The following is a 26,196-nucleotide window of genomic DNA, read 5'->3' as shown; positions in this document are numbered from 1 at the left end:
AATCAACAGAGCCAAAAGCTGTGGGGAATGTCTCAGTGTTTATCTGAAGGTTGCAGGCCTAGAATAGTCTTTCAAAAGTACAGACAACAGTTCCATCCTTCAACCTGGCCATGAGTGGGACATCCCAGTCACAGAGACCATCCTAGCCCTCCTCCCCCACGTGCCAAGGAAGGCTGGGGGATGCAGGCTTCCCTTTAAAGGTAAGCAGCTGCTGTTCTCCTGCAGCCGCACTGAATGAAAGCAGAAAAGAACCACAATTTTTTTTTTTTTAATGCACAAAGAGCCTCCTCACATCTCTTCAGCTGAAAGCAGTCTGTGGATATGCTCAGGGGTTTTCCTGCACACACGGCCATCAGAGGGACAGGGGCTTATCAAAGAGACACAAGTATGACCAGAGAGGCCCCCCTGGCAGGAGAACTGAGTTCCTGTGCCCAACCAGTAGCGCCAGCCCCAAAATGGATGAAGCACCAGTCACTATCAGCCAAGGAGGAGCCTCCCCCCGGCCCAGAAGATGGGGAAGCAGCTTGAGGACAGCTGCTGTAGAGCTCAGCCTCAGGGCAGGCTGGTCTGCCGCCCTTCGCCAGCCTCCTCGCCGATCTGGTGCTCAGTGCCCCCTCACCTCCTCTCTGACTCCTCAGCCATCTTCAGTGCCAGCACCTCGGCTTCCAGCACCTTCTGCTCCATCAGGCGCTTCTCCTCCTCCGTGCGAATGGCTGTGGCCTTGATGCGCTGCATTTCCTGCTCAGCCTCTGCGGCCTTCTGGGCCAGAAGTTTTGCCTCCTCCTCGGTGATCTGGGCCTTTTCAGCCAACAGGTCAGCTGTCTCCTCAGACCGCATCTGGAGGGCACAGTGCTCTTAGCTGAAGCGGGATCATGTGCTATTCTCCTGCCCAGATCTGCCTTGAACACTGAGATGGGACAAACCAGAGTCTCGGACTCCTGGGGCCCTGCTGCTGAGTGCCCTCCATGACCTCTGACAAGAGATGTCAAGTCACATTCCCCAGCTTTTCAGAAGGGCCCTTTGGGCTGCACCCATGGGGAGTAACAAGAGCACCTTCTCTGAGTACCCACCTCAGCTCAGGCTTATGCTTCATGTGGAGAAAAACAACTTAAACTCTGTTCTTTCCCTTTATATCAGTGGTTAGAACCAGAGGAGCTTTTTGTCCCCTGCAAGAGACATGTGGCAAAAAAAACCGGATGTTTGGATCACCTGTAACCACTACTTGGAGGCTGAGGCAGAAGAACACTTGAACCGGAGGTGGAAGTTGCATCACTCCAGCTTGGGCAACAAGAGCGAAACTCCAACTCAAAAGAAAAAAAAGTACCGCTGGGCATGGTGGCTCACACCTATAATTCCAGCACTTTGGGAGGCTGAGGCGTGCAGATCATGAGGTCAGGAGTTCGAAACCAGCCTGACCAACACGGTGAAACCCCATCTCTACTAAAAATACAAAAATTAGCTGGGCATGGTGGTGCGTGCCTGTAATCCCAGCTGCTCAGGAGGCTGAGGCAGGAGAATCACTTGAACCTGGGAGGTGAAGATTGCAGTAAGCCGAGATCGTGCCACTGTACACTCCAGCCTGGGCAACAGAGCGAGACTCCATCTCAAAAAAAAAAAAAAAAAAAAAAAGACGTGGCAATGTCTGAAGATGTTTTGGATTGTTACAAATGGAGGGTGAGGTGCTGCTACTGGGATCTAGGTCCTACAAGCCCTGCTGTAAAGGCAACCTCGTGGTGAAAGTGGAGTTTGGCTACACATAAGCTCAACCTAAATCTACTTCTGCCAACACAGGTGAAAAGGCACTGATTTTTTTAAAGCTGAAATTAAGTATTTCAAAGCAAATGCTGCTAACTCCATGGTTTTCAGGAGACTGAGCTCCAGAAAAGCCAAGGAAGTCCCCAGGTACCCTCCTGGAACCCCAGCCCCTCAGAAATCACCAGTGCTTCGTTGGCCATTGTTGCTTCTTCTTTCATCTGCAGCAGCCTCCTCTCCAACTCATCCCTCGTGCGTTCAGCCTCCTCCCTCATCTGCTTCTCTCGAGCGAGGCGCTGCCGCTCCATCTGCGAGGGGTGAAGAAAAAGTCATTGAATCACAGGGCTCGAGACCTAGGGTGTCACAAGGGCCCAAAGATGCCCCATCTCCAGAGTCTCCCCTTTTGGGACCTTTTTCCTTCCCTTTCCTTTAGGTAGCCAGGGTCATTCTTAGTGCCCCCCCACCCCGTCCTTCTAAACCAGTTGCAGAGTTGAAAGCTGTGCCACTTGAAAAACAGTCTAGTGGTGAATGAACAAATGAACAAACAACAAAAAATCAAGCTGAGTCTTGACCTGGATAGAAAGAAGCATTCTTTTTTGCGGGGGGGGGGGGGGGGGGGGGGGGGGGGGGGGGGGGAGACAGAGTCTTGCTCTGTCGCCCAGGCTGGAGTGCAGTGGCGCGATCTCTGCTCACTGCAACCTCCGCCTCCCAGGTTCAATCAATTCTCCTGCCTCAGCCTCCCGAGTAGCTGGGACTATAGGCACCCGCCACCATGCCCGGCTAATTTTTGTATTTTTAGTAGAGATGAGGTTTCACCATATTGGCCAGGCTGGTCTTGAACTCCTGACCTTATGATCCACCCACCTTGGCCTCCCAAAGTTCTGGGATTAGAGGCATGAGCCACCACGCCCAGCAGAAGGAGGCATTCTTATACACGGTGCACTGAAATGGCTACCTTGCCAGTGCTGCTTTTTGTTGGGAAACCTCAGGTGGCTCTGCCCTGCGGCCGACGGGATGCAATGCAGGACCTCCTCCCTCAGATAGAGCCCCAGAAATAAGCAGCTTTCTCATCTGGGCAGGGAAGCCATCTCACCATTTCTAATCCACATGGACCCCTCTCACATCTCTGATTTCATCAACAATAACTCCACTCTTGCCTTTGACCCACAGAGAAGATGGAATCATTCTACGTGATGCATCAATAGTTCACACATTGTATTTCACAGGGGGAAGCTGCAACAGCCACAGCACAGACTTGCACAGCCTCATGTGGAGACAACTCCTGAGCCAGGCCTACGACAGGAGGGAGCCAGGCGGGGAACATAGCCCCCTGTCCTTAAGGCAAGAGTACAAAGCCACCACTACCTCCCTTGCCTTCTGGATCACTGCATTAATTGGACCACATGCTGAGCTTAATAAGGGGAACAAGCACAAGACAGTGCCATTCCTCTGTGATCCCACGGTACTAACTGAGTTCAAAAAGCAGAATCCAGAAGTGACCACTGTACTATTTTCTGCCTTAAATAATTAAAGCACATTTAATTACTTCTTGCTTCAATCTTATCCCATACTCTGGTCATACAAGGTTTCTAAGACTGCTGCTTTTTCTAAATCCTAAGCCAAATACACACACACACACACACACACACACACACACACACACACACACAGGAGCTTGAAAAGATAATGCAAAGACAAGCAATAAAACAGTGAAAGTTCTCCAATTTTCTCCTTGCAAGTCAATGAAAAGCTTGGCCAATTTGTTCTCTAATTTCCATCATATTACAATTTCCATAAGGTGGCTTAATACATATCTATAATTCTTTAAAAAAAGAAAGAAAGAAAAAAAAGAGAGAGAGAAAGAAAGGAAAGAAAGAAAGAAGAAAGAAAGAAAGAAAGAAAGAAAGAAAGAAAGAAAGAAAGAAAGAAAGAAAGAAAGAAAGAAAGAAAAGAGAGAGCCCAGTCAGGCCAGGCAGGCACAGCAGCTCATGCCTGTAATCCCAGCACTTTGGGGGGCCGAAGCGGGAGGAATGTTTGAGCCCAGGAGTTTGAGATCAGCCTCATAGCAAGACCTGATCTCTATGAAACAATTAAAATTAACTAGGTGTAGTAGCATGAACTTGTAGTCCCAGCTACTTGAGGGGCTGAGGAAGAAAGATTGCTCAAGCCCAGGAGCTCAAGGTTACTGTGAGCTATGATGGCACCACTGCACTCCAGCCTAGGTGACAGAACAAGACTCTCTTATTAAAGAAAACAAAAAGCCAGGTAATCTCCTTCAGTTCCTGGCACTGTACTTTCCCTGAGACCTCTACCCCAATATAAAGGACCTCCTATTCACAAAAGAAGTTTACTGCTTACAAAGACTGTAAGGTATAATATATGTCCCTTCATCTGAGATGGAGAAGGTATATCATTAGTTTCACCTGATGGATAAGAAAACTGAGGTCTGGAAGGGAAGTCATTGACTTAGTCACATTCTAAATTTCAGATCTGGCTCCAAGGTCAGTGTCTGTCCACCTGATCTGTGGTTGCCCAGATGCCAGGTTTGTGGCTCTGCTGTGCTGTAGGCAGTGCCGATCTGCAGTATTCCTGCTATTCTCTGCCAGGGCCCGCAGGCTACATATTCCCTGACACTTTCAGATTTCTTACTTCTAAGCTTTGCTCTGCTAAGAAAAAGGTCAAAGAGAGCTCTCCTCCTCCTCCTTACTTATTTACTTATTTATTTATTTTGGTATTTTTTTTTGCTTCTGTTTTGAAACAGGGTCTTGCTTGGTCACCCAAGCTGGAATGTAGTGGTGCAATCATAGCTCACTGCAGCCTCAAATTCCTAGGCAAGTGATCCTCCTGCCTTGGCCTCCCAAAGTGCTGGAGTTACAGGGATGAGCCACTGCCAAGAGCTCTTCATGAAACTGCCACTATGACCCCATGCTGGCTCAGTAGGATTTCTTTGTCCAACAAATCCATCCCATCACCCTGAAAGCATCCCAAAGAACACATTTGTGGCCCACCACCTCAGAAAGCAAAGAGATAAAGAGCTGGAAGCACACTGGGCATTTCATTCTAAATCCTAGGGCTGGGAGCCAGCCTCTCCAATGTATCCAAATCAGAAAGGTGCACACAGACTAATTATTACACTTCTGAGCTTGCAAGTCCCGAGAGCAGCCAACTGCAGCTGCTGCCACTCTATCTAGTAGTTTATCCAAAAACACAATTGATATTCTCAGCGGTAAGGCCCAAATTAGTTGTGTGGATTTCCATGAGCAGAGAACGTTTATGAGTAGAAAACAATGATGCAGATCGTCCAGTGTGCTGAGAGATGTTCCTGGCACCTCCTGGGGCAGGTGACATGCCATGAGGCCTGACCTGCAGTGGGGAATTGCAGCCAGTCAAATTAGCATTCCAGCAGCAGGCACTGAAATGCCACCCTGCATTCTATCACCATCTAATTAGAAAAGGAGAAGGCTGCACAAGGAGGCAGACAGGCAAAAAAAGAAAGCAAGCTAGCTAGCCGGACGGATAGACGCATGCACTCTCGGCTATTTCATCCCAAACTGGTGTTAATCACACTTAATTTCTCCAAGTGTAGAAATTACTAGAGATGGTTCTTTTAGATATGCTATTAAGGTTTATTCCTCATTTCCAGAGCTGACATCCCACCAGGTAGGCATCGGCAAATGAAGATCCAACAGGTATAAAACAAGAGCAGGTATGTCCACAGCCAAAAGACTCCTGCCAGCCCACAACCACTCCTCACCTCCCAGGCCGGGACTGACCACACAGTGACATCATCAGTTAAAACAAGGTTGTGCTCACCTGCTTTCTAGCCTTCTCCTCCCTGGCCTGGGCTTTCATCTGCTGAACTTCCAAAGAATCGGCTTTCCTTCTCCTCATAAATAGATCATGGTTCCCGATACATAGCTGGAGAATCTGTGGCCACAGAAGCAGACAAAAAGGTTAATATCCACAAATTTACTTCACTGCCTACCGGTCCACTGGTGCCATAGCAGTTTGAGCTCTTGCAGGTAGCAGTAAACGTGAAGATGAATGCATGGAGTGAAACACCAAAGCCCTACTAGCGGCCTCTAGTGCTGTCAGCTCTGGAAACATGCAAAATGAAGGCACCTCAGATATGCCAGGAGGTAAAAATCATAAATGAAGAGAGGACTGGAGGACACTTCACCATGTCTTCTGGGTGCACCTTACTCTCCTACATCAAGATGTGGTTCTGCAGACCAGGGAGGATAGGAAAGCTCGTTCAGTAAGGTGGGCTGAGGCAACAGGTTATGCATGTGGAAAAAATAAGTTGGATCCCTCCCTTACACCTTACACAAAAATCAACTCCAGAAGGATTAAATACTTAAATGCAAAGATTAAGCCCTTGAAACTTTTAGAAGACAATATAGAAGAATATCTTTATGATCATAGGATAAGAGAAGATGCCAAGTAAGACACAAAAAATGATTAAGGAAAAAATTTATATATTTGTCTACATTAAAATTAAAAATTCTTATTGTCAAGACATAAAAAAAGAAAAAGAGCAATAAACTGGAAGATACAGCCAATAAAGAAAACAGGCTAGGTGCAGTAGCTCACACCTGTAATCCCAGCACTTTTGGAGGCCAAGGTGGGGGGATCCTTGAGCCCAGGAGTTCAAGACCAGCCTGGGTGACATAGTGAGACGCCATCTCCACAAAAAAATCAAAAAATTTGGCCAGACCTGGTGGCTCAGCACTTTGGGAAGTGGAATCCTAGCACTTTGGGAAGGGGAGGCAGGCAGATTGCTTGAGCCCAGGAGTTTAAGACAAGCCTGGACAACATGGCAAAACTTCGTCTCTATAAAAAAAATACAAAAAATTAGCTAGTCATGGTGGTGTGTGCCTGTAGTCCCAGCTGCTGGGGAAGGTGAGGTGGGAGGATCACTGAGCGTGGGGAGGTCCATGCTGCAGTGAGCCATGATCGTGTCATTACATTTCAGCCTGGGCAACAGAGTGAGACCCTATCTCAAAATCTCAAAAAAAAAAAGTTCATATGATAATGAGATACCATTTTATATGCACAAGATTGGCAAAAATTTTAAAAGGCTGATAATACAAGTATTAGGGATAGCAAAAAAGAAATTTCACCCACTACTGTTGGGTCTGTAAAAATCGATTCACCTTCTTTAGAAAACAATGTGTCATAATTTTGAAATTTGAACATGTAATGAGCCCTGTACATCTACTCCTGTGTATATACTCTAAATTCTATTTTTAATTTATTTTTATGTATTTATTTTTATTTTGAGACGAAGTTTTGCTCTTGTTGCCCAGGCTGGAGTGCAATGGCATGATCTCGGCTCACCGCAACCTCCACCTCCTGGGTTCAAGCGATCTCCTGCCTCAGCCTCCTAAGTAGCTGGGATTTATAGGCATGTGCCACCACGCCCGGCTAATTTTGTATTTTTAGTAGAGACAGGGTTTCTCCATGTTGGTCAGGCTGGTCTCCAATTCCCGACCTCAGGTGATCCGCCTGCCTCAGCCCCCCAAAGTGCTGGGATTACAGGCGTTGAGCCACTGTGCCCGGCCATATTTTTTATTTTTTTAAAATTTTATTTATTTTCATTTTTTTAGAGATAGGGTCTTGCTATGTTGCCCAGGCTGGTCTCGAACTCCTGGCTTCAAACAGTTATCCTGCCTTGACCTCCCCAAGTGCTGAGATTACAGGCGTGAGCCACCCCACCTAGCCCAGTATACTCAAGACTCCAGAGAAACTATTGCCTATGTGCACCAGGAGGCAGATACAAAAGTTTTCATAACAGCCTGTGAAAACAGTATAGAAGTGGCCGGGTGCAGTGGCTCACGCCTGTAATCCCAGCGCTTTGGGAGGCCGAGGCGGGCAGATCACAAGGTGAGGAGTTTGAGACCAGCCTGACCAACATGGTGAAACACCATCTCTACTAAAAATACAAAAATTAGCCGGGTGTGGTGGTGGGCGCCTGTAATCCCAGCTACTCAGGAGGCTGAGGCAGGAGAATCGCTTAAACCCAGGAGGCAGAGGTTGCAGTGAGCCGAGATTGTGCCACTGCATTCCAGCCTAGGCAACAGAGTGAGACTCCATTTCAAAAAAAAAAAAGTATAGAAGTAAAAAGCACTTAATTATCCATTAACAGAAGAATCAGAAAAATATATAACAGAGTGCTACAGAGGTGAGAATGAACAGACTATCTTTAAGCATCAACAAAGATATATCTCAAAAAAAAATGAAAAAGTAAAAGGCAAATGACAGAAGAATATATATACTTGACAGCATTTAGATAAATTTCATAAACACATGACATTGAATAGTTTTTTCTTTTGCCATATATGAAATAAAATTCTGTTGAAAAGCAAGAGGATGATGAATACTCAACTCAAAACAGTGATCACCCCTGGGGAGAGGGAAAGGAGAGACCAGCAGGATGTTAACATGAAGGGTCTCAACAGTATTGGGACTATGCTATTTCTTTTTTCCTTTTTCTTTTTCTTTTTTTTTCCTGACCTTGTGATCCACCCATCTCAGCCACCCAAAGTGCTGGGATTACAGGCGTGAGCCACCGCGCCCGGCCAGGACTGTGCTATTTCTTAAAGTGGGGTTGTGGGTACACAGCTATTCACTTTTGTTATTCTTTATAATTCATATAAATTACACTTATTTATCCTTTTGTATGTATGAAATACTGCATTAAAAATCCTTTTTAAAACTTCCTCATCAGCTGGGCGCAGTGGCTCACGCCTGTAATCCCAGCACTTTGGGAAGCCAAGGCGGATGGGTCACCTGAGGTCAGGAGTTTGAGACCAGCCTTACCAATATGGTGAAACCCCATCTCTACTGAAAATACAAAAATTAGCTGGGCTTGGTGTCTCATGCCTGTAATCCCAGCTACTTGGGAGGCTGAGCCAGGAGAATCTCTTGAACCTGGGAGGCAGAGGTTGCAGTGAGCCGAGATGGCACTGCCACTGCACTCCAGCTTGGGCGACAGAGCGAGACTCTGTCCCAAAAACAAACAAACAAACAAAAAATCTTCTTCATGATATAATTTAGTTTTAACTCTTTAAGCTAAAGAGAAAGTACACGCCAAGTGAGATACCATTCTACACTTCACAAGACGTCACTCTGATATCCTTTAAAAAGAAGTATTCAATTCTCAGAAAAGCTACCATTATCAGTAATGAAAACCAGGATCTCAACTTACCAGCTTATTAACACGAAGCTTTGAGGAGTTAAACTTGAAGACATCAATTTTCTTATCCAGTGGTTTAATAGTAAACTGGAAGAACGAAGCAGAACACAGCTTCAGTCTGACAGCCTGGAATGTTACCAATTGGAAATTCCACAAATGCAGCAACCACACTGGCCACAGACCAGCATGAAGTTATGCCTTGTCCTGGCTTCCCAGTATCCAGGCACTGAACCTCAGGGAATTAGGAGCACCAAGTCTCCGGCTGTGGAAGCTCAGGACCCTAAAGGTATGCTCTCTAGACAATCTTAGGCATGAGTGTGGGAAGGGATTCTTGACAACCTAAAATAAGCATCCTTAATGGGCCCAACCCTGAGGCCAACACTGGAGGGCTACTGTAGTCTAGGGCATGGGCCCACCTTCATGAAGCTCACCATCTAGTTGGAACTAGGCTAACAACAGCCAATTACTCAAGAAATCACATCAAATATTAGTGCTTCATTGGGTGGTACAAATCACAAATGTGTGGAGGTTCAGAGTAGATCCACCATAAGCAAGAGAGAGTGAAGCTGATCTTAGAAGAAGAATCCAACAAGGTAGCTAAAAGGCAGGTGAAGGGGCACTCTGCACAGGGCAAAACCAGAAATAAGGTAGAGATGGGGAAATGAGCTGTGTGTGTGTGTGTGTGTGTGTGTGTGTATGTGTGGTATTAGCTTTTTGGTGACTAAGATGATATAATAGGCTTAGCCTGGGAGGGAGGAAGGGGTGGGTGTAGGGGCTGGCAGTGAGAATGAAAGTCAGAGGTGGCCAGATATGGTGGCTCACACCTGTAATCCCAACACTTTGGAAGGCCGAGGCAGGAGGATCGCTTGAGGCCAAGAGTTTGAGGCTGCAGTGAGCTGTAACTGCACAACTGCACTCCAGGCTGGACAATAGAGTAGACCCCTATCTCAAAAAAAAGAAGGGTTTAGGTTTGATGTGACAGGATACCTGCGCTCACCACAGGTTTCTGAATATGGGAATAATTTGATAAAAGCTGTTAATAGAAAGAATCAAATGGGGAAAAAATGGACTATAGTAGAAGGAAAAGCAGTTCTTGATGCTGAAATCAAAATGAAGAGAAAGATGAATGATAAGGACAGGGTGGTGGCTTGGTAGGAGAACCCAGGGTTAGACCACTAGCAGGAAAGCCTGCAAGGAGCAAATGGCTGCTGCTCTCAACCACTCCCAGTAAGACCAAACAGATCCTAGATTTCCAAGATGCACTTACAAAATGGATATCGATTCCCAAGAAAGACTTGCTAAGCAGATAAATATGTTTAGGAAGATATATTTCTTTTACACGTTATATTGCCCAAGAAGGGGTTAGTACATTGAGGACAGAAAATGATCCTTTGTTTAGTTTTTGGCCAAGTTAACTTAGAAGCGGTGTTGCTCTTGTGTAGGCTGCTATTCATGAATTTTGTGAGCTTATTTTTGGCTTTGCTGTCAAACCCTGGAGCTGTCAGTGGGAAACCACAAGTAGTGGGGAAACCGCAGGCTCTGCACCATGCCAGGGCGTACACAAAGAATCAATGGATCACAAAATAAACTAACATTTCTGTTTTGACAGCACAGCTGTCATGCCTAACTACCAAGACTACTTCTTTTATGTCAAGTCAGCTTGGGGTCTGCTTACTGCATGAGTTATTGACATAATGGAACATGATGGCGCCTGTCCCCTGGAGAGGGCATATTAGAGTTTACTGTGTCAGGCCATACTATGGGAGACTTCAATCCTTGGCTTCTTTGAAGAACGGGTGTTTAGGGAGCCTTTACCCCACAAATGCGTGGACGTGCAATAAACAGACTTTATGAAATTGGGAGATGAAAAACTACCATACGGTGGCACACATACAGCTTTATGTCATGTGGAACTTTCAATTTAAGTACTTTAAAAAAGAAATACCTAACTGCTTATCTCCTGGGCTAACTACTTACAAAAACTTCAAAGTCAGAATGTTTTGAATTAAGGGGCTCACTCAGTCTGTCTTATCAAGCATGGCTGAGTAGATCCCAACCATACACTGGAAACCAGGGGCCTGGTGTTCCCTTCCTTGAGTTGCCATGAAGAAAGAGAAAACAAGAAATATGCTCAGGTTTGGGGCTCTGCAGGCAGCAACATAAGCTGTTCCTGTTCTTCAGTCTCTACTCTGTGTCCTAGCTGTGCAGGTACCAGGAGGTCACTGAGTGGAGCCTCCCTCTCCCCAGTGCCCCTGTGCTCTCAGGGCTCAGCCTCTGAGCCTCCCTAAAAGGCGGGGGCTGTGGCATCAGCAACTCCGGCTCCTACTCTCTGCTACTTCACTCAGACACAGGTCACTTGATCCTTCTGTGTCTCTGCTTCCTGATGTGACACAGAGATAATGATAACACAGCCCCTGCCTTTACAGCAGTATTCTTATAGAGGTTAAATTCAGAGGGTCAGGGTGAAAGTGCTTGTATGTGGAAGACTACAGTCATTGTCACCATGTCTCTTCCACGGCACTTATTTATTATAGCAGATGAGTAGTTACTTGACTAACTTGAATGCTAAGACTGGATTTTCTACTTCTTTGTTTCCCCCATGAAATCTAACACAAAGCAGATGCTCAATAATTCCTTTAAAATTAATGAAGAATTGCTGAGCACGGTGGCTCACACCTACAATTCCAGCACTTTGGGAGGCTGAGGTGGGAGGATTGCTCAAGCCCAGAAGTTCAAGACCAGCCTGGGCAATGTGGCAAAACCCCATCTCTACAAAAAATTAGCCAGGTGTGGTGGCACACGCCTGTAGTCTCAGCTACCTGGGAGGCTGAGGTGAGAGGATCAACTGAGCCCAGGGAGGTCACAGCTGCAGTGAGCCGTGATCGTGTGCCACTGCATTCCAGCCTTGGTGACAGAATGAAAGCCTGTCTCAAAAAATAATAATAATAAAATAAAATGAATGAATGGATGAGTGAATGAATGAATGGATGGATGAGTAAACATAAGATTATACGTTATGGGACCTTTTTGGTAAAAGTCACCACCTTATATGGAAATATTTGAATTCTAAGAGCATTTGTCTAAGTTATTCAACCTTAATTATTTTGGAATTCTTGTAAGCATATTAACCTAATGTACTTATTTATATCATTACTGAGCGATACACACACAAAACACATATATGTCCATATGTGTAAATGTGTGTATATGTATTTCTCTGCCACATGTATCAAGCATCAGACACAGAAAGAAAGCTCAATAAAGACCACACTTAAAATACAAAGAGAATTTAAGCCAGGTGCTGTGGCGCGCACCTGTAGTAGCTACTCAGGAGGCTGAGGTGGAAGGATTGCTTGAGCCCAGGATTCAAATCCAGTCTGGGCATACATAATGAAATCCTATCTCTAAAAAAAAAAAAAAAAACATACAAAGAGAATGTATCGACAGAAATAGAAAGCCGAGTAATGAGAAAATGTTACTGTTTTCGTTCACTATTCTTTGGGGTTTCTCCCTGGCCAGTTGAGCTTCCCAGTTTCCTATTAGTCATAGTGGGGTTATTGATGCCAATACTGTTCTGTAAAGACTTCGAAAATCAACAACCACACCCTCAAAGCCTGAGAATTAAAGGATTCTATGAATAACAAGGAGATGCCCTGGCTGGGGAGGCTCCAGCGAGGGGGGCAGACGGGGAAAGATCTGCTGGACCCCTGGGCCACTAGTGGCATCTGCAGTACAGACATGTCCTACCTCCTTGTCACTGTACGAGATGTTTCGGATTTCATTCCACGGGAAGGAGATCTTGGGGGTCAGTCTGTTCTCAGGGTCATAAATGTGAAGCCCCAGGGCATCCACTCCAAGCAGCAGCTCTGTGCCCTTTTTATTCTGTGAATCCAATAAGAACAGCCACTGTAAGCTCCAGCTGAGGCTCAAAATTTTATTCAACCTTCCAAAGAATCTGGCACACACTGTCACATGTGACAAGTTTCGGCAGGTCCCAACAGAAGTCACAGCTGTCTTATAAACCAAGAAGATTTCAGCTTTCTGAATTGTGGCAGGCAGAAGCAAAACTGTTCCATTCTTGTGACTTCTGGGTCCCCCAGAACAATCACTGAGGGCTTCTGTCACTGGCTCGATGGCTAAAGGAAGAGTAACGCAAGTGTTGTTCCCTCTGGTTAAATAACTAGGCTATCATAGGTTTAGAATTAAAGCCCATAGGTTTAGGCCGGGAGCAGTGGCTCATGCCTGTAATCCCAGCACTTTGGGAGGCCGAGGCGGGCGGATCACAAGGTCAGTGAGAAGTTCAAGACCAGCCTGGCCAGCATGGTGAAACCCCATCTCTACTAAAAATACACACAAAAAAATTAGCCGGGCATGGTGGCACACGCCTGTAATCCCAGCTACTCAGGAGCCTGAGCAGGAGAACTGGTTGAACCCGGAAGGTGGAGGCTGCAGTGAGCTGAGATGGTGCCCCAGCACTCCAGCCTGGTCGACAGAGACTTTGTTAAAAAACAAACAAAACAAAACAAAAAAAACCCCATAGGTTTAATGATTTCTTATATTTAAAGAAACCATTGTTGGACTACTAGAAAGAAAATTTTCAGTGCCTGGGGCTGGATGGTCTCATTTTATGATAAAATGTAGTCTTCATGTGATAAAGCAAGTCTGGTAAAATGTTAACTGTAGAATCTAGGTTGTGCATATATATGTGTATTCACTGAAAAATTCTTTCAATTTTCCTGTAAGTTTGAAATTTTTAATAATTGCATGTTGGGAAATACATATCAAAAAGAATTCTATCAATAAAGCTGTCTAAAAGCCGTACCTATGCTCTGCTCGACAGCGGTCCTGGCCAGCAGTCAGAGCAGCCCGCGGCGGGTGCCCTGGGCTCCCACAGCACTGACCCTGCTACGGACTGAGTGGCTGTATCTTCACATGCAGGTCTACCCGCCAGGGCTGTGGTCTAGCCCTCATTTGGAGTGGAAGGAAACTCGCCGCACAAGGATACTACAGCTCCTGACCCCCTGCCAATAACGGAAATTGAACCAAGACTCAAGGACAGAAAAACAGGTCTGCAAACTGAGAAGGTACTGGGACTTTGAAGAGAAGTACCCATCTAACAGCAGACATCAGATGGACGAGTGAGTACTCCAGCATAAATCTTTTTACTCCTAACATCCTGAAGTCAGGTGCTATCACCAAACCATGAGAGACTCTTCTGCTTGTCAGCAAAGCCATGAAAGCTACTGCATTAATAGAAGTGAGGCTTTGTACTTTTAAATCTGCAGTACATTTTGGAAAATGAGATGTTTCATTGTGTTTCCATAGTCAGAAAATAGTTTCTGACTATTTAAATTTTTAAAAAAAGATTCAGCCTTCTGCCTCCTACCATTATGACTCCAACTCCAACACTCCTAGAGATTAAACAGAGAGAGAGGTGGGGACTCAAGCAGCCCCTTTTAAACTGTTTTAAGCATGCATCTTCCTTAGTTAATGGTGAGATTTCAGGATATTTAACACAAAAGACATGAAAATAGCCAGTAGCTTTGTCTATTGCTCAATATAGGAAACACACACAAAAAAACAGTATCCATTAGTCTGACTGATGTAGAAATATTCCCTAATAAGAAACTTCTTCAGCCAGGCACAGTGGTACACCCCAGCTACTTGGAAGGCTAGGGTGGAAGGATCACTTGAGCCTAGCAGGCCTGGGTGATATAGCAAAACTCCACTTTTAAAAAACAAAAAAGATTTTTAAAAACCAAAAAACTGTTTTCTGAGGATTATAAAACTTTAGTTTTCTAGAATCTAGGTGGCCAGCACATGGGGCAAGAGGAGTTGAGTTGACAAAACCACAGAAATGTGTTACATTAGTTTGACCTTAAAGAAACCAAGCAATTAGCAAACATAAACTGATAGAACTTTAGAAAAGAACTTCCTGTATTATTATGGAGCATCTTTTAGGCACTTTAAGTGTGCCTTATTTTCTTATGCAGCGTAATCCCTACAAATCTGTGTTTACAAAATACAAATTAAGTAGAAAGCTATCCTAGAATATTTAAAATGTGTTTCAGTTTACCTGAGTTTAATACAACAACTGTAGGAACCCAATAAGGGAAAGCAAAGCATGACTATGAAAATAAAGGTGGACCCACCTGATTGTTTTAACATCTACTCACCTGCAGTTTGGAGTCCATAGTGAAATGCTTTGGCAAATCACATGCATTCCTTTGTAAGAAGCTGCCTACACACTGCATCCAGATACTGACCCACAGGAGAAAGACATTCTAAAGGCCCAGATCTGGGCTGCACACAAATGCCTCTCCCCGCAGAAGCAGTGGGTTCCCAGCAGACAGCAGACTATTAATAGTCTGAATAGAAAACCAATTAGCCTCATAGTGAGAATCCCAAACAAATCAGTAATCTATAAAGGCAGATCTACTCTCCTAGTGCCTGGGGTGGGGGTGGGGTGTGTGTGTTGGGGGAGAAGTACTTACAAGTGCTCCCTGTGGACTGAGATCTCACAGAGCCAGAAATAATCAAATCTTACACTCAGAGCATTCAAACAGGTTTCTGCTGAGAGCAGAACCAGGTCCAAGTCCCCCAAGGCTCAAGTGACACTTAATTACCTATGATCTAATTGAAGTCCAAAAATAGAAAGTTAGGCACTAAGACCTCTCTTTCCTTCCTCTTTTCTTCTTTACCACAGAACCATAAAAGAGTCTATCACCTTGGAATGAAGAAGTAACCATTTTAGCAGTCTGGCCCTCATTCAGTCTCTGTCTACTACACAAGGAGCTCAGAGAGGTTTCAACACACCCGGATTGCAAAGTAGTTCACACCATACATCTCCAGGTCCTGAGCTATCTTCAGATATTCCATTTCAGCTTCATCCCTGTGGGGAGAACGGAAGACACTGTCATTGGAGCTAAGTGAGATGGGTGGAGAGCGGGTGGGCACCAAATCAAGCATTCCGACCCTGCCATTCCTCTAGCGCCACGTCGCTGCCAGAAGACAAAAGCCACAGCAGACACCAGCAAAGCTCTGCCCAGCCCTGAGTCTATTAAACACACTGAGGTCAAGCAGAATTTCCCATCCCCATCAAAAGAGAGTCAGAGAACAGACTCATCACAGTGTTTCTTGGCCTTAATTTCCCACCTTGCCCTTGGTAAACAGTAAACTCGTCTCAAGTAATTCAAGAAGAGTGTGTGGTATGTTACCTTCTACCCTCAAACAGATTTGGGTGTTGGAATTTTATTTAAGTTCTTGCTTTTCCTTTGTTTATTTTCTTTATTTTATTTTTATTTTTTTTGAGGCGGAGTCTCGCTCTGTCGCCCAGGCTGGAGTGCAGTGGCGCAATCTCGGCTCACTGCAAGCTCTGCCTCCCGGGTTCACGCCATTCTCCTGCCTCAGCCTCTCCGAGTAGCTGGGACCACAGGCGCCCGCCACCACGCCCGGCTAATTTTTTTTTGTATTTTTAGTAGAGACGGGGTTTCACCGTGGTCTCGATCTCCTGACCTCGTGATCGCCTGCCTTGGCCTCCCAAAGTGCTGGGATTACAAGCGTGAGCCACCGCGCCCGGCCCCTTTGTGTATTTTCTTTACCTGGAAGGTTCTGGAAATGAAACAGCTCTCTCTGCAAGCTTCCTGAGTATTGTTGGAGGTTAGGGCAAGAGCTATCTGGGCTGTAAAACCCAAGTCAGATCACCTTCATCTAAGTTATAATTTAAAGTAAGCTCTTGAAGTAGCAATAACTTGCAGAAAACTCCCAAACAGGTATCATACTGAAATATTTTAACTCAAGTCTCCCTATGACCTTGTCCTCTTCCTTCTCTCTCCAATCTCCAAATGCTCTCAAGTGAATTTTTAAAAACCCAGCCTGAGAGAACGCCAAGTATTGGTGAAAAGGTGGAGAAATCAGAAATCACACACATTGATGTAAATTGGTACAATTACTTTGGGAAATTGTTTGACATTATTGTAATAGCAAAACCCAGGGGACCAACAACCTAACTGTCCATCATTAGTAGAATGAATAAATGATTTGTAATATACTAATACAGTGGAAATCTATACAGCAATGAAAATGAAAAAACTATTGCCACATGCCACAAATCCCAATCTGACAATATGATGCTGAGTAAAAGGAGACACAAAAAACAGAATACAAAGTTTAAGATGGGCAACACCAATGTGGAATTAAAAATCAGGAGACTGGTTGCCTTTGGGGAGGAAGAAAGAGGAACTGGGGGTAGGGGGATATAGGTTATTTCTTCCTCTGGTGTTTTCACCTTATGGTAATTGATCAAGTTGTATACTTATAATTTGTCTACTTTTCCATATGCATGTTGCACTTAAGTTTAAAAAAAAAGTGTTAGGAAACTGATTGGAAGAAGAGAAAAAAATGTTAAAGGCTAATGAAAACATGACCAATTCCTAATCAAGGGAATGGCAATTCTAACATGAGATACAACTTTTCACTTTTTAGATTACAAAAATTAGATTGATAAAAAACAAGTGTTGAGGATAGACTGGGGGTGGGGGGTGGGACACTCTCATAACACTTGTCGACAGGCATGTATAAACAGGTACAGCCTTTTTGGAGAACAGTTTGGTGGTACCTGGCAAAATGCAAAATGCTCACATCCTTTGACCCAACAACTCTTGTTTTAAAGAATATATCGGCCGGGCGCAGCGGCTCATGCCTGTAATCCCAGCACTTTGGGAGGCCAAGGCAGGCAGATCACGAGGTCAGGAGATCGAGACCATCCCGGCTAACACAGTGAAACCCCGTCTCTACTAAAAATACAAAAAAATTAGCCAGACATGGTGGTGAACGCCTGTAGTCCCAGCTACTCGGGAGGCTGAGGCAGGAGAATGGTGTGAATGTGGGAGGCGGAGATGCAGTGAGTCGAGATCGCGCCACTGCACTCCAGCCTGGGTGACTGAGTGAGACTCCATCTCAAAAAAAAAAAAGAATATATCCTCAGAACTACTCAAACAATTGTATAAAAATAAAAGATTGTGCACTGCAGAAATTTTTGTAAAAGTGAAAAACCTACAGATACTCAAATGCCATCAATAAAGGGATGGATGCAAAAGCAATGGGATAGCCATACAATAGAATTCTTAAAATTCAGGCTGGACACAGTGGCTCAGCTCACGCCTCTAATCCCAGCACTTTGGGAGGCCGAGGTGGGCAGATTGCTTTGAGCCCAAGAGTTCAAGACCAGCCTGGGTAACATGTTGAAACCCCATCTCTACTAAAAATAGAAAAATTAGCTGGGCATGGTGGCGTGTGCCTCTAGTGCCAGCTACTGGGGGTGCTGAGGCAGGAGGTTTGCTTGAACCCAGGAGGTCAAGGCTGCAGTGAGCCGAGATGGCGCCACTGCATTTCAGCCTGGACAACAGAGCAAGACTCTGTCTAAAAAAAAAAAAAAAATCTTAAACTTAATTACCAATGAGTACAGGTCTATATATCCTGACAGGCAGTACACATACCTACTTTATGTCATACATACTAGAAAAGGACACACACAAAACTGAAGACCAACGTTACTCCCAGCTCCCCAGCTCTCCCTTTTTCTTTTATAGACTTCAGTACTGCATTTTGTTTAACAAGCATGTCCTAGTTTTGCAGTTCTTTAAGGCAAAAAAAAAAAGACCATAAAGGAATGTAAACCAACAATGAATGGGCCTCACCTGGCTCGGCCTCGGTGCTCTGCGTACCAAGCAGTAATTCTCTCCTCCCACATTTCTGGAGTCATCTGATACAGATTTATTACCTGCCAAAAAATAGAGCAAAATAAAAAACCTACACATGAAGTAAATTTGGTATTGTTTGCCACTTTTATAATTATGCATCATTTTTACAAAACAGTAAAGCTATTTTTAAAAAGCTACACCCAGGGAGATAGTCACACAGAGAGAGGGTGTGTAAATAAGGCACCATTCTATTGGAGGAGCAACTCAGAAAGCTGCATGATAACTCAGACCTAGGTGCATCCCTCATCTGGCAGTGCCCCTGTTCCCTGCCTGGGCGGTACATCCCAGAGACCACCTCTGACAGCGGAGCTCAGTCAGAAGCAATGCTCACTCATCTCAGGCCTTCACATGCTCAGAAGCCATAGAGGGACAGGTAAAGGCAGCGAGAGGTGAGGAACGGGCCTTTATTACCCAGTGACAGATGAGTGGGGCTATAAAATCGGCAGGAGCAAAAGGGAGGGCGGGCCTGCTTCTGTGGCTAATGAATAAGATGAACAACGCTGAGGATTAAAAACCACAATGCCCACCCCTACCTCATCTCCTCTATCCACCCCTTGCCACTGCAAACAGCTCAATTCCCCAAGCTGAATACACTCTGCTCCAGCCTCCTCTTTGGGAATCAATGATGCTCAACTGCATCTGAAAAAACAACCATGCTAGAAAAAACATTTACAGGCCATGCTAGTCCTGGTGACCCCAAACTAACTCCACAAACCTTTGCTTTTCAATATTCTTAACAGAGATCCCACACTCTTTACTGGAGATTACAAAATATTTATTAAAATTAAATTACTATGTACTTCCAATATTCCTTCAAGTCCTTTGGTTAGCTTTCTTTTAGACCACATATCTGCTATGTCTTCCTGAAAAGGGAATTTAATCTCTTACCCTTTTTGGAAGCAATTCCTCTTGGGCCAAAAATCCCCGCTTGTGAACACTGGGGTCGTAGTCACCATACTGGAAAGAAGAAAGGGAGAGCAGGCGATTGAGATTCTAAAGACAACTGCCATTTCTGAACAGAGCTGGACCAGTCTCATTCCCTCCCAGCTCCAGGGAGCAATTCAATTCCGATGACAAGTCAAGATTTCAACCTTGCTAGTTTGTTATCCTTGAATGAAAATACAAAGCTGATTATATCTACGAACTGAGTTGCATAATCCTGTAAGAGATGTATGGGTGATGTGCTAATAAGAATGTGACATTTGTATGGAAATGTGGGCATGTTTTCTAACCCTCAAAGAAAGCAGTCACTTCCAAAACAGTAGCTTTTGAATTAAAACACCAAATCACAACTGTGAAAGTTGTGATTAGCAACATATGATAAGAGTCTTACCTATAAATTCTTATAAGTGACTGGTAATTGGAGCCCATTACTAGGGGGATCCAGGAATAATGCAGGCAGTAGTTTTAATATCTTTCACCCAAGTCTCTGAAAAATACTTTGGAAAAATCTGATGTCAACACTGCCATTCCTATTGTACAGACAAAGAAGTGAGTAAAAGGTTAATTGATCTTCCTAAAGCTACAGAGAAGTCACTAATGTGGTTGAAAATAGGCCCTGCATTTTAATTTATCCCTCCGGGGACAATGACTTGGAAATTTATTCTGATTTAAAAAAAAAAACTCCTTTCTTTCATAGAAAACTCAAGTCTGATCAGGAAATAATCAAAAGTTAAAAAATGTTTAAAAAGAAACTAACTGAAACATACAGTAGAATATAAAATCAAAGCCTATCTCTTATCAATCAGCGTACAGTGGCTCTTCACTTTACCAAAAACAACAAAGCTCAGTACTTCAGTATAATCTTCTATAAACATTTATTCTTTTAGCTACCAACAGTGAAAAAACAAAGGTCAGGCACAAGGCTGCTGTTTCTATATACCACCAAATCTCATTATTTCGTTCGTTCTCTCATTCTCAAAGAGCCTTGAGTTAAGACTTCTGGTGTGTTCTCCAAATGAAGTGGCCTAAAACTACAGACACAGGAGTGAAAGAAGATATTCATCATTAACTTTAAATCATGCCTCATTCCTATATCACCTTAACTGTAAAAGCCCCATGAATTAATATTTCTTTTGAATCTCATTAATTATCTTTCAAATAGCAGAATTATATTGCATTTTTTTTTAATATTAAGGGAATTAATTTGTCAATTTTTTTTTTTTTTTTTTTGAGACAGTCTCACTCTGTCACCCAGGCTGGAGTGCAATTGGCGTGATCGCAGCTCACCGCAACCCCCACCTCCCAGGTTCAAGCGATTCTCCTGCCTCAGTATCCTGAGCAGCTGGGATTACAGGTGCATGCCACCACGCCGGGCTAATTTCTGTATTTTTAGTAGAGACGGGGTTTCATCATGTTGGCCAGGCTGGTCTCCGACTTCTGATCTCGTGATCTGCCCGCCTCGGCCTCCCAAAGTGCTGAGATTACAGGCGTCAGCCACCACGTCTGGCCTAATTTGTCAAATTTAAACATTTTAAACATGCCACAGTTTTTGTAACACAGTTTAGGCATTTCTTCATTTAAAAAAATAGGCTGGGCACCATGGCTCATGCCTGTAATCCCAGGACTTTGGGAGACCAAAATGGGAGGGTCACTTGAGCCCAGGGGTTAAGGCTGCAGTGAGCTGTGATTGTGCCACTACACTCCAGCCTGAGTGACAGTGGAAGACCCTGTCTATAAAAATAAAAAATAACTTAGAAATTATAAATGAAAGGCCTTGGTATCTCTCTACTTCTAGGAGGCTCAGAGACGTGATGCAGTAAGTCGTAACTATACTAAGCTTTAACAGTACGCCCTGCAAGGCAGCTGTAGAGTGAGGGTAGGAGCCTGGCTCTGGAGGCAGGCTGCCTAAGGTTTTATCCTATATCTTTCACATAGTAGCTATGTGGCCTTGGAAATTTTTGTGCCTCAGCTTTCTCATCTGTAAAACAGGAATAATTATAGTATTTATCTTGCAGGACTCTTACAGGGATTGGATTAAATAAGACCAGCAAAGTTTTTAAAACTATGCTTGGCGGGGCGCGGTGGCTCACGCCTGTAATCCCAGCACTTTTGGGAGGCCTAGGTGGGCAGATCACCTGAGGTTGAGAGTTCAGAGCAGCCTGACCAAATGGAGAAACCTGTCTCTATTAAAAATACAAAATCAGCCAGGCGTAGTGGTACATGCCTGCAATCCCAGCTACTTGGAAGGCTGAGGCAGGAGAATCGCTTGAACCCGGGAGGCGGAGGTTGCAGTGAGCCAAAATCACGCCTTTGCACTCCAGCCTGGACAACAAGAGCAAAACTCCATCTCAAAAAATAATAATAAAATAAAACAAATAAAACTATGCTTGACACATACAACCTGATGTCCAAAAGATCTCAGGTCTCTCCAAATCGGTCTTCTTATTTGTCAAATGAGAGCACTGGCCTTAGAGGATCTTGAAGGGAAGTGGCGGGGGGTGCTGGAGTACCCCCTCTGAGGCCATGAGTAAGGCATCCTCTAAGCCTCAACTTCCTCATCTGTAGAGTGAGGGTCATAATAGCATCTGCCTTACAGGGGATGATGAGGATGAAGTAAAACAATACAGGTAAGCATTTAGCACAGCACATGGCTCATGGTGAAAGTCAGGTATTATTATTATTGCCATCCTCTGCATTACTTATGACAACATTGATCATTGTTTGCCTCCTGGATTTTTGAAAGGGTAGGATGCTAAAGAAAGCCCTGTTAGTTGCATTTGCAAATCTCTCAACAGTGCTGACTAAGCTCTAATGCAAAAGCAAGCAGATATGCAAAGTTAAAGCTGTAAATTCAGGTTCCAAAGGCATGCAAGATTAACAATCCCCATTATTATACCAAGCTCTCAGCTAGTCCACTGATCAAATCATCACATGTGAGCAATGCAGAGGTGGCAAAGACCCTGCTGAAAGAACTTCTCCACTGGACTAACTCCGCTTCCAACATTAAAGCCACCTTGATGTATGTGTCTGCTCTTAAATGTCTCTCTAAACAACAAAGGAAGAAAAAAATCCTGAAGTTGTGGTAGCTGGTGAATACAAAAGAAAGTCATACCACTCCAGGGATGGAGATGGCTGCTCCTCATCCTTTTATGTAACAGATGCATTCTGATAATGTAACCAGGGTGAATTTACTGGGAAGCTAAGAGGGCTTGGATTTCAGGTCTCTGCACCTTCATAGGCCTGTACCTAATTTGGTACTCTTGCATTAAAGACAATCCCCTAAATTATTAAAATTCAGACCCAGAAAACCTGGACCTACTCCTGACATAAACTAATTGAATTTAAATTCAAGGAGTTTACCATTTAAAAGACTTGTGGAGCCAATACTTAGGTTAAACAGAGGCTCTATCTGGATATGAAATAATTTCCTGTCTATAACTATGAGAAATGAGATAAAATGCTCTGAGTAGGATTTCACAAAAACATAAAGGTTAGATTACTACATATATAGAAAAAAGACAGACCCCCTACCTACTATACCCACACACCAGTCAATAAATTCTTAAACCTATAAATGAAAATCCATAAAAATATCAGAACAAAACACAACAGAGTATGGATATAATAATGGTTGGTAAACACATTCTAAAAGTCGCTCAAAACATACAAAGAAAAAGATTGACCAGTCTTATATGTAAAATAGACAAAAGGTTGATAACTTATAATACATGGAGCGTCTACAAATCATTTGGAAAAAGATGAACAGGTTGGGTGCAGTGGCTCATGCTTGTAATCCGAGCACTTTGAGAGGCCGAGGCGGGTGGATCACCTGAGGTCAGGAGTTCCAGACCAGTCTGGCCAACATGGTGAAACCTCATCTGTACTAAAAATACAAAAATTAGCCGGGCATAGTGGCGCATGCCTATAGTCCCAGCTCCTCTGGAGGCTGAGGTGGATGGATCACTTGAACCTGGGAAAGGAAGAAAGGAAGGAAGAAAGAAAAGAAAAAGAAAGGTAAGGGGAGGGGAGGGGAGGAAAGGGGAGAGAAGGGAAGGGAAGGAAAGGGAAGGGAGAAAGAAAAGGAAAGAAAAGGAAGGGAAGGGAGGGAGGAAGGAGAGAGAGAGAGAAAGAAAGAAAGAAAAAGAAAAAGAAAGAAAGAAACAAACAAACAATACAATAGTAGGCAAGTCATAAACGGTTGATTCACAGAACAAAGAAATACAAATGGCCAGTAAGTTTATGAAAAGATGTTCAGTCCCAATAGCAATCAAGGAAACGCAAATTTTAAAAAATATTTTTCTATCAATTAGCAAAAATTTTAAAGACTGATAGTATCTACTGTTCACAAGGATGTGGAAAAACAGGTATTCTCACACACTGTTATTGAAAGTTAAATTATGACATCACTTTTGGAGGGTGATTTGGCTATATCTATTTAAATTTTTTATTGAGATAAAATTTATATACATAAAATTTACATTAAGTGTACAATTCAGTGTTTTTTAGTATATTCAGAATCTTGTGCAACCATCATCACTATCTAATTCCAGAACATTTCCATCACCCCAAAAAGAAGTCCTGTACCCACTAGCCATCACTCCTAATTTCATTTTTTAATCTTTGTAAGTTATAATTTTATTTTTAATTTTTAATGTTTGTGGGTACATAGTAGGTATATATATATATTTGTGGGGTACATGAGATGTTTTGACACAGGCGTACAATGTGAAATAATCACATCATGGAGAATGGGGTGTCCATCCCCTCAAGCATTTATCCTTTGTGTTACAAGCAATTCAATTATGGTCTTGTAGTTATTTTTAAGTGTATAATGATTATTGACTATAGTCACCCTGTTGTGCTATCAAATAGTAGGTTTTACTCTTTTTTTTTTTTTTTTTTTTTTGAGACAGAGTCTCGCTCTGTCACCCCAGGCTAGAGCGCAGGGGTGCAATCTCAGCTCACTGCAACCTCTGCCTCCCGGGTTCAAGTGATTCTCGTGCCTCAGCCTCCCAAGTAGCTGGGATTACAAGCATATGCCACCACAGCTGGCTAACTTTTGTATATTTTTTAGTAGAGACGGGGTTTCGACATGTTGGCCAAGCTGGTCTCAAGCTCCTGGCCTCCAGTGATCCACCCACTTCAGCCTCCCAAAGTGTTGGGATTACAGGCGTGAGCCACCATGCCTGGCCAGTAGCAGTCACTCCTAATTTCCTCCTTCTCCCTTTCCCTGGCAACCACTAAATCTACTTTCTGTCTCTATGGATTTGCCTGTTCTGGACATTTCATATACAGGTAAGTGGAAGCATAAAATATGTGGCCTTTTGTGTCTGGCTTTATTTTTTGCTTCACATTACTTACATTTTAAATGTTCTTATTCTTTAACCCAGTTATGCCATGTCTTGATATCTATTATAGAGAGATATTATTCCTATATGCCCAAAGATGCATATTCAAGGATGTCCATTGCATCTGTTTCACCAATAGAAAAACAACAGAAAGAAAAACAAACCTAAATATCTACCAATAAGGATATATTTAAATAATCCAGTCCCTCCTTTCTATGAAATATAGTTCAGCAGTTAAATGAAAATGAGTTGGGGCCAGGTGCAGTGATTCATGCCTGTAATCCCTGCACTTTGGGAGGCTGAGGCACGTAGAGAGCTTGTGCCCAGGAGTTTGGGACCTGCCTAGGCAACAAGGGGAAACACTGTCTCTACAAAAAACACAAAAATTAGCAGGGCATATGCTGAGGCTGAGGTGGGAGGATCCCTTGAGCCTGGGAGGCGGAGGTTGTAGTGAGTGGAGATTGTGCCACCTAGGTGACAAAGAGAGACTCTGCTGTCTCAAAAAGAAAAAGAAAAAGAAAAAGAAAATGAAGTGGGTCTATCTGTTGTGACAGTTTTAAGTGAAAAGGATGTGTGTGCAGAGATCCCTCTGGAGTAGCCACCTGGAACAGCCAGCAGTGTGTCTCCTCACTTCCACCCGTCCCTTCCACACCTGGTGCTCTACAGAGGTTATGCCAATTTCACAATCCCTTTGGCAGGTAAATGAGCACCAACAATGCAGTTACCCAATCTAGTAATCCCTGCCAATTTTATGGGTTTGAAATGTTGCCTTATTGTTGTTTTTTCTTTTTCTTGATTACCTGTGAGATGAAACATCTTTTTGTATTTATGACCATTCTTGTTTTCTCTTCTATAAAGTGCATGTTTCATGCCCTGTTCATAGCATTTGTCTTTTTATCAACTTAAGATTTTTTTTATACTGGGGTTCACCTCTTTTGTCAATTCTATGCAATTCTTTTTCTAGACACCTACCTTTTTTAATGTTTTTACTTTATTTATTTTATTTTTTTGTTTTTTTGAGATGGAGTCTCACTCTGTTGCCCAGGCTGGAGTGCAGTGGTGTGATCTTGGCTCTCTGCAACCTCTGTCTCCCGGATTCAAACAACTCTTCTGCCTCAGTCTCCCAAGTAGCTGGAACTACAGGTGCCCACCACCGCACTCAGCTATTTTTTGTATGTATGTATGTATTTATTTA

At 43.7% G+C, this 26,196-nt stretch overlaps 1 protein-coding gene across 6 annotated transcripts in view; it reads right to left on the bottom strand.

Moving 5' to 3' along the window:
* Positions 1-26,196, bottom strand: part of NF2 (NF2, moesin-ezrin-radixin like (MERLIN) tumor suppressor) — a 98,351-nt gene that overhangs the window by 24,514 nt on the left and 47,641 nt on the right. For all 6 annotated transcript variants that reach the window (XM_032139274.2, XM_032139273.2, XM_032139272.2 and 3 more), the window contains 8 exons: positions 19,600-19,668; positions 18,649-18,731; positions 15,767-15,842; positions 12,698-12,832; positions 8,963-9,037; positions 5,566-5,679; positions 1,938-2,060; positions 620-837 (listed from right to left, as the gene is read on the bottom strand). In XM_032139274.2, coding sequence (XP_031995165.1) covers positions 620-837; positions 1,938-2,060; positions 5,566-5,679; positions 8,963-9,037; positions 12,698-12,832; positions 15,767-15,842; positions 18,649-18,731; positions 19,600-19,668 — 893 coding nt within the window. The remainder of the gene's footprint in view (positions 1-619; positions 838-1,937; positions 2,061-5,565; positions 5,680-8,962; positions 9,038-12,697; positions 12,833-15,766; positions 15,843-18,648; positions 18,732-19,599; positions 19,669-26,196) is intronic.

The sequence above is a fragment of the Hylobates moloch genome, unplaced genomic scaffold, assembly GCF_009828535.3.
Source record: "Hylobates moloch isolate HMO894 unplaced genomic scaffold, HMol_V3 SCAFFOLD_19, whole genome shotgun sequence".
Lineage (NCBI taxonomy): Eukaryota > Metazoa > Chordata > Mammalia > Primates > Hylobatidae > Hylobates > Hylobates moloch.
This window is presented reverse-complemented; position numbering and strand designations above follow the sequence as displayed.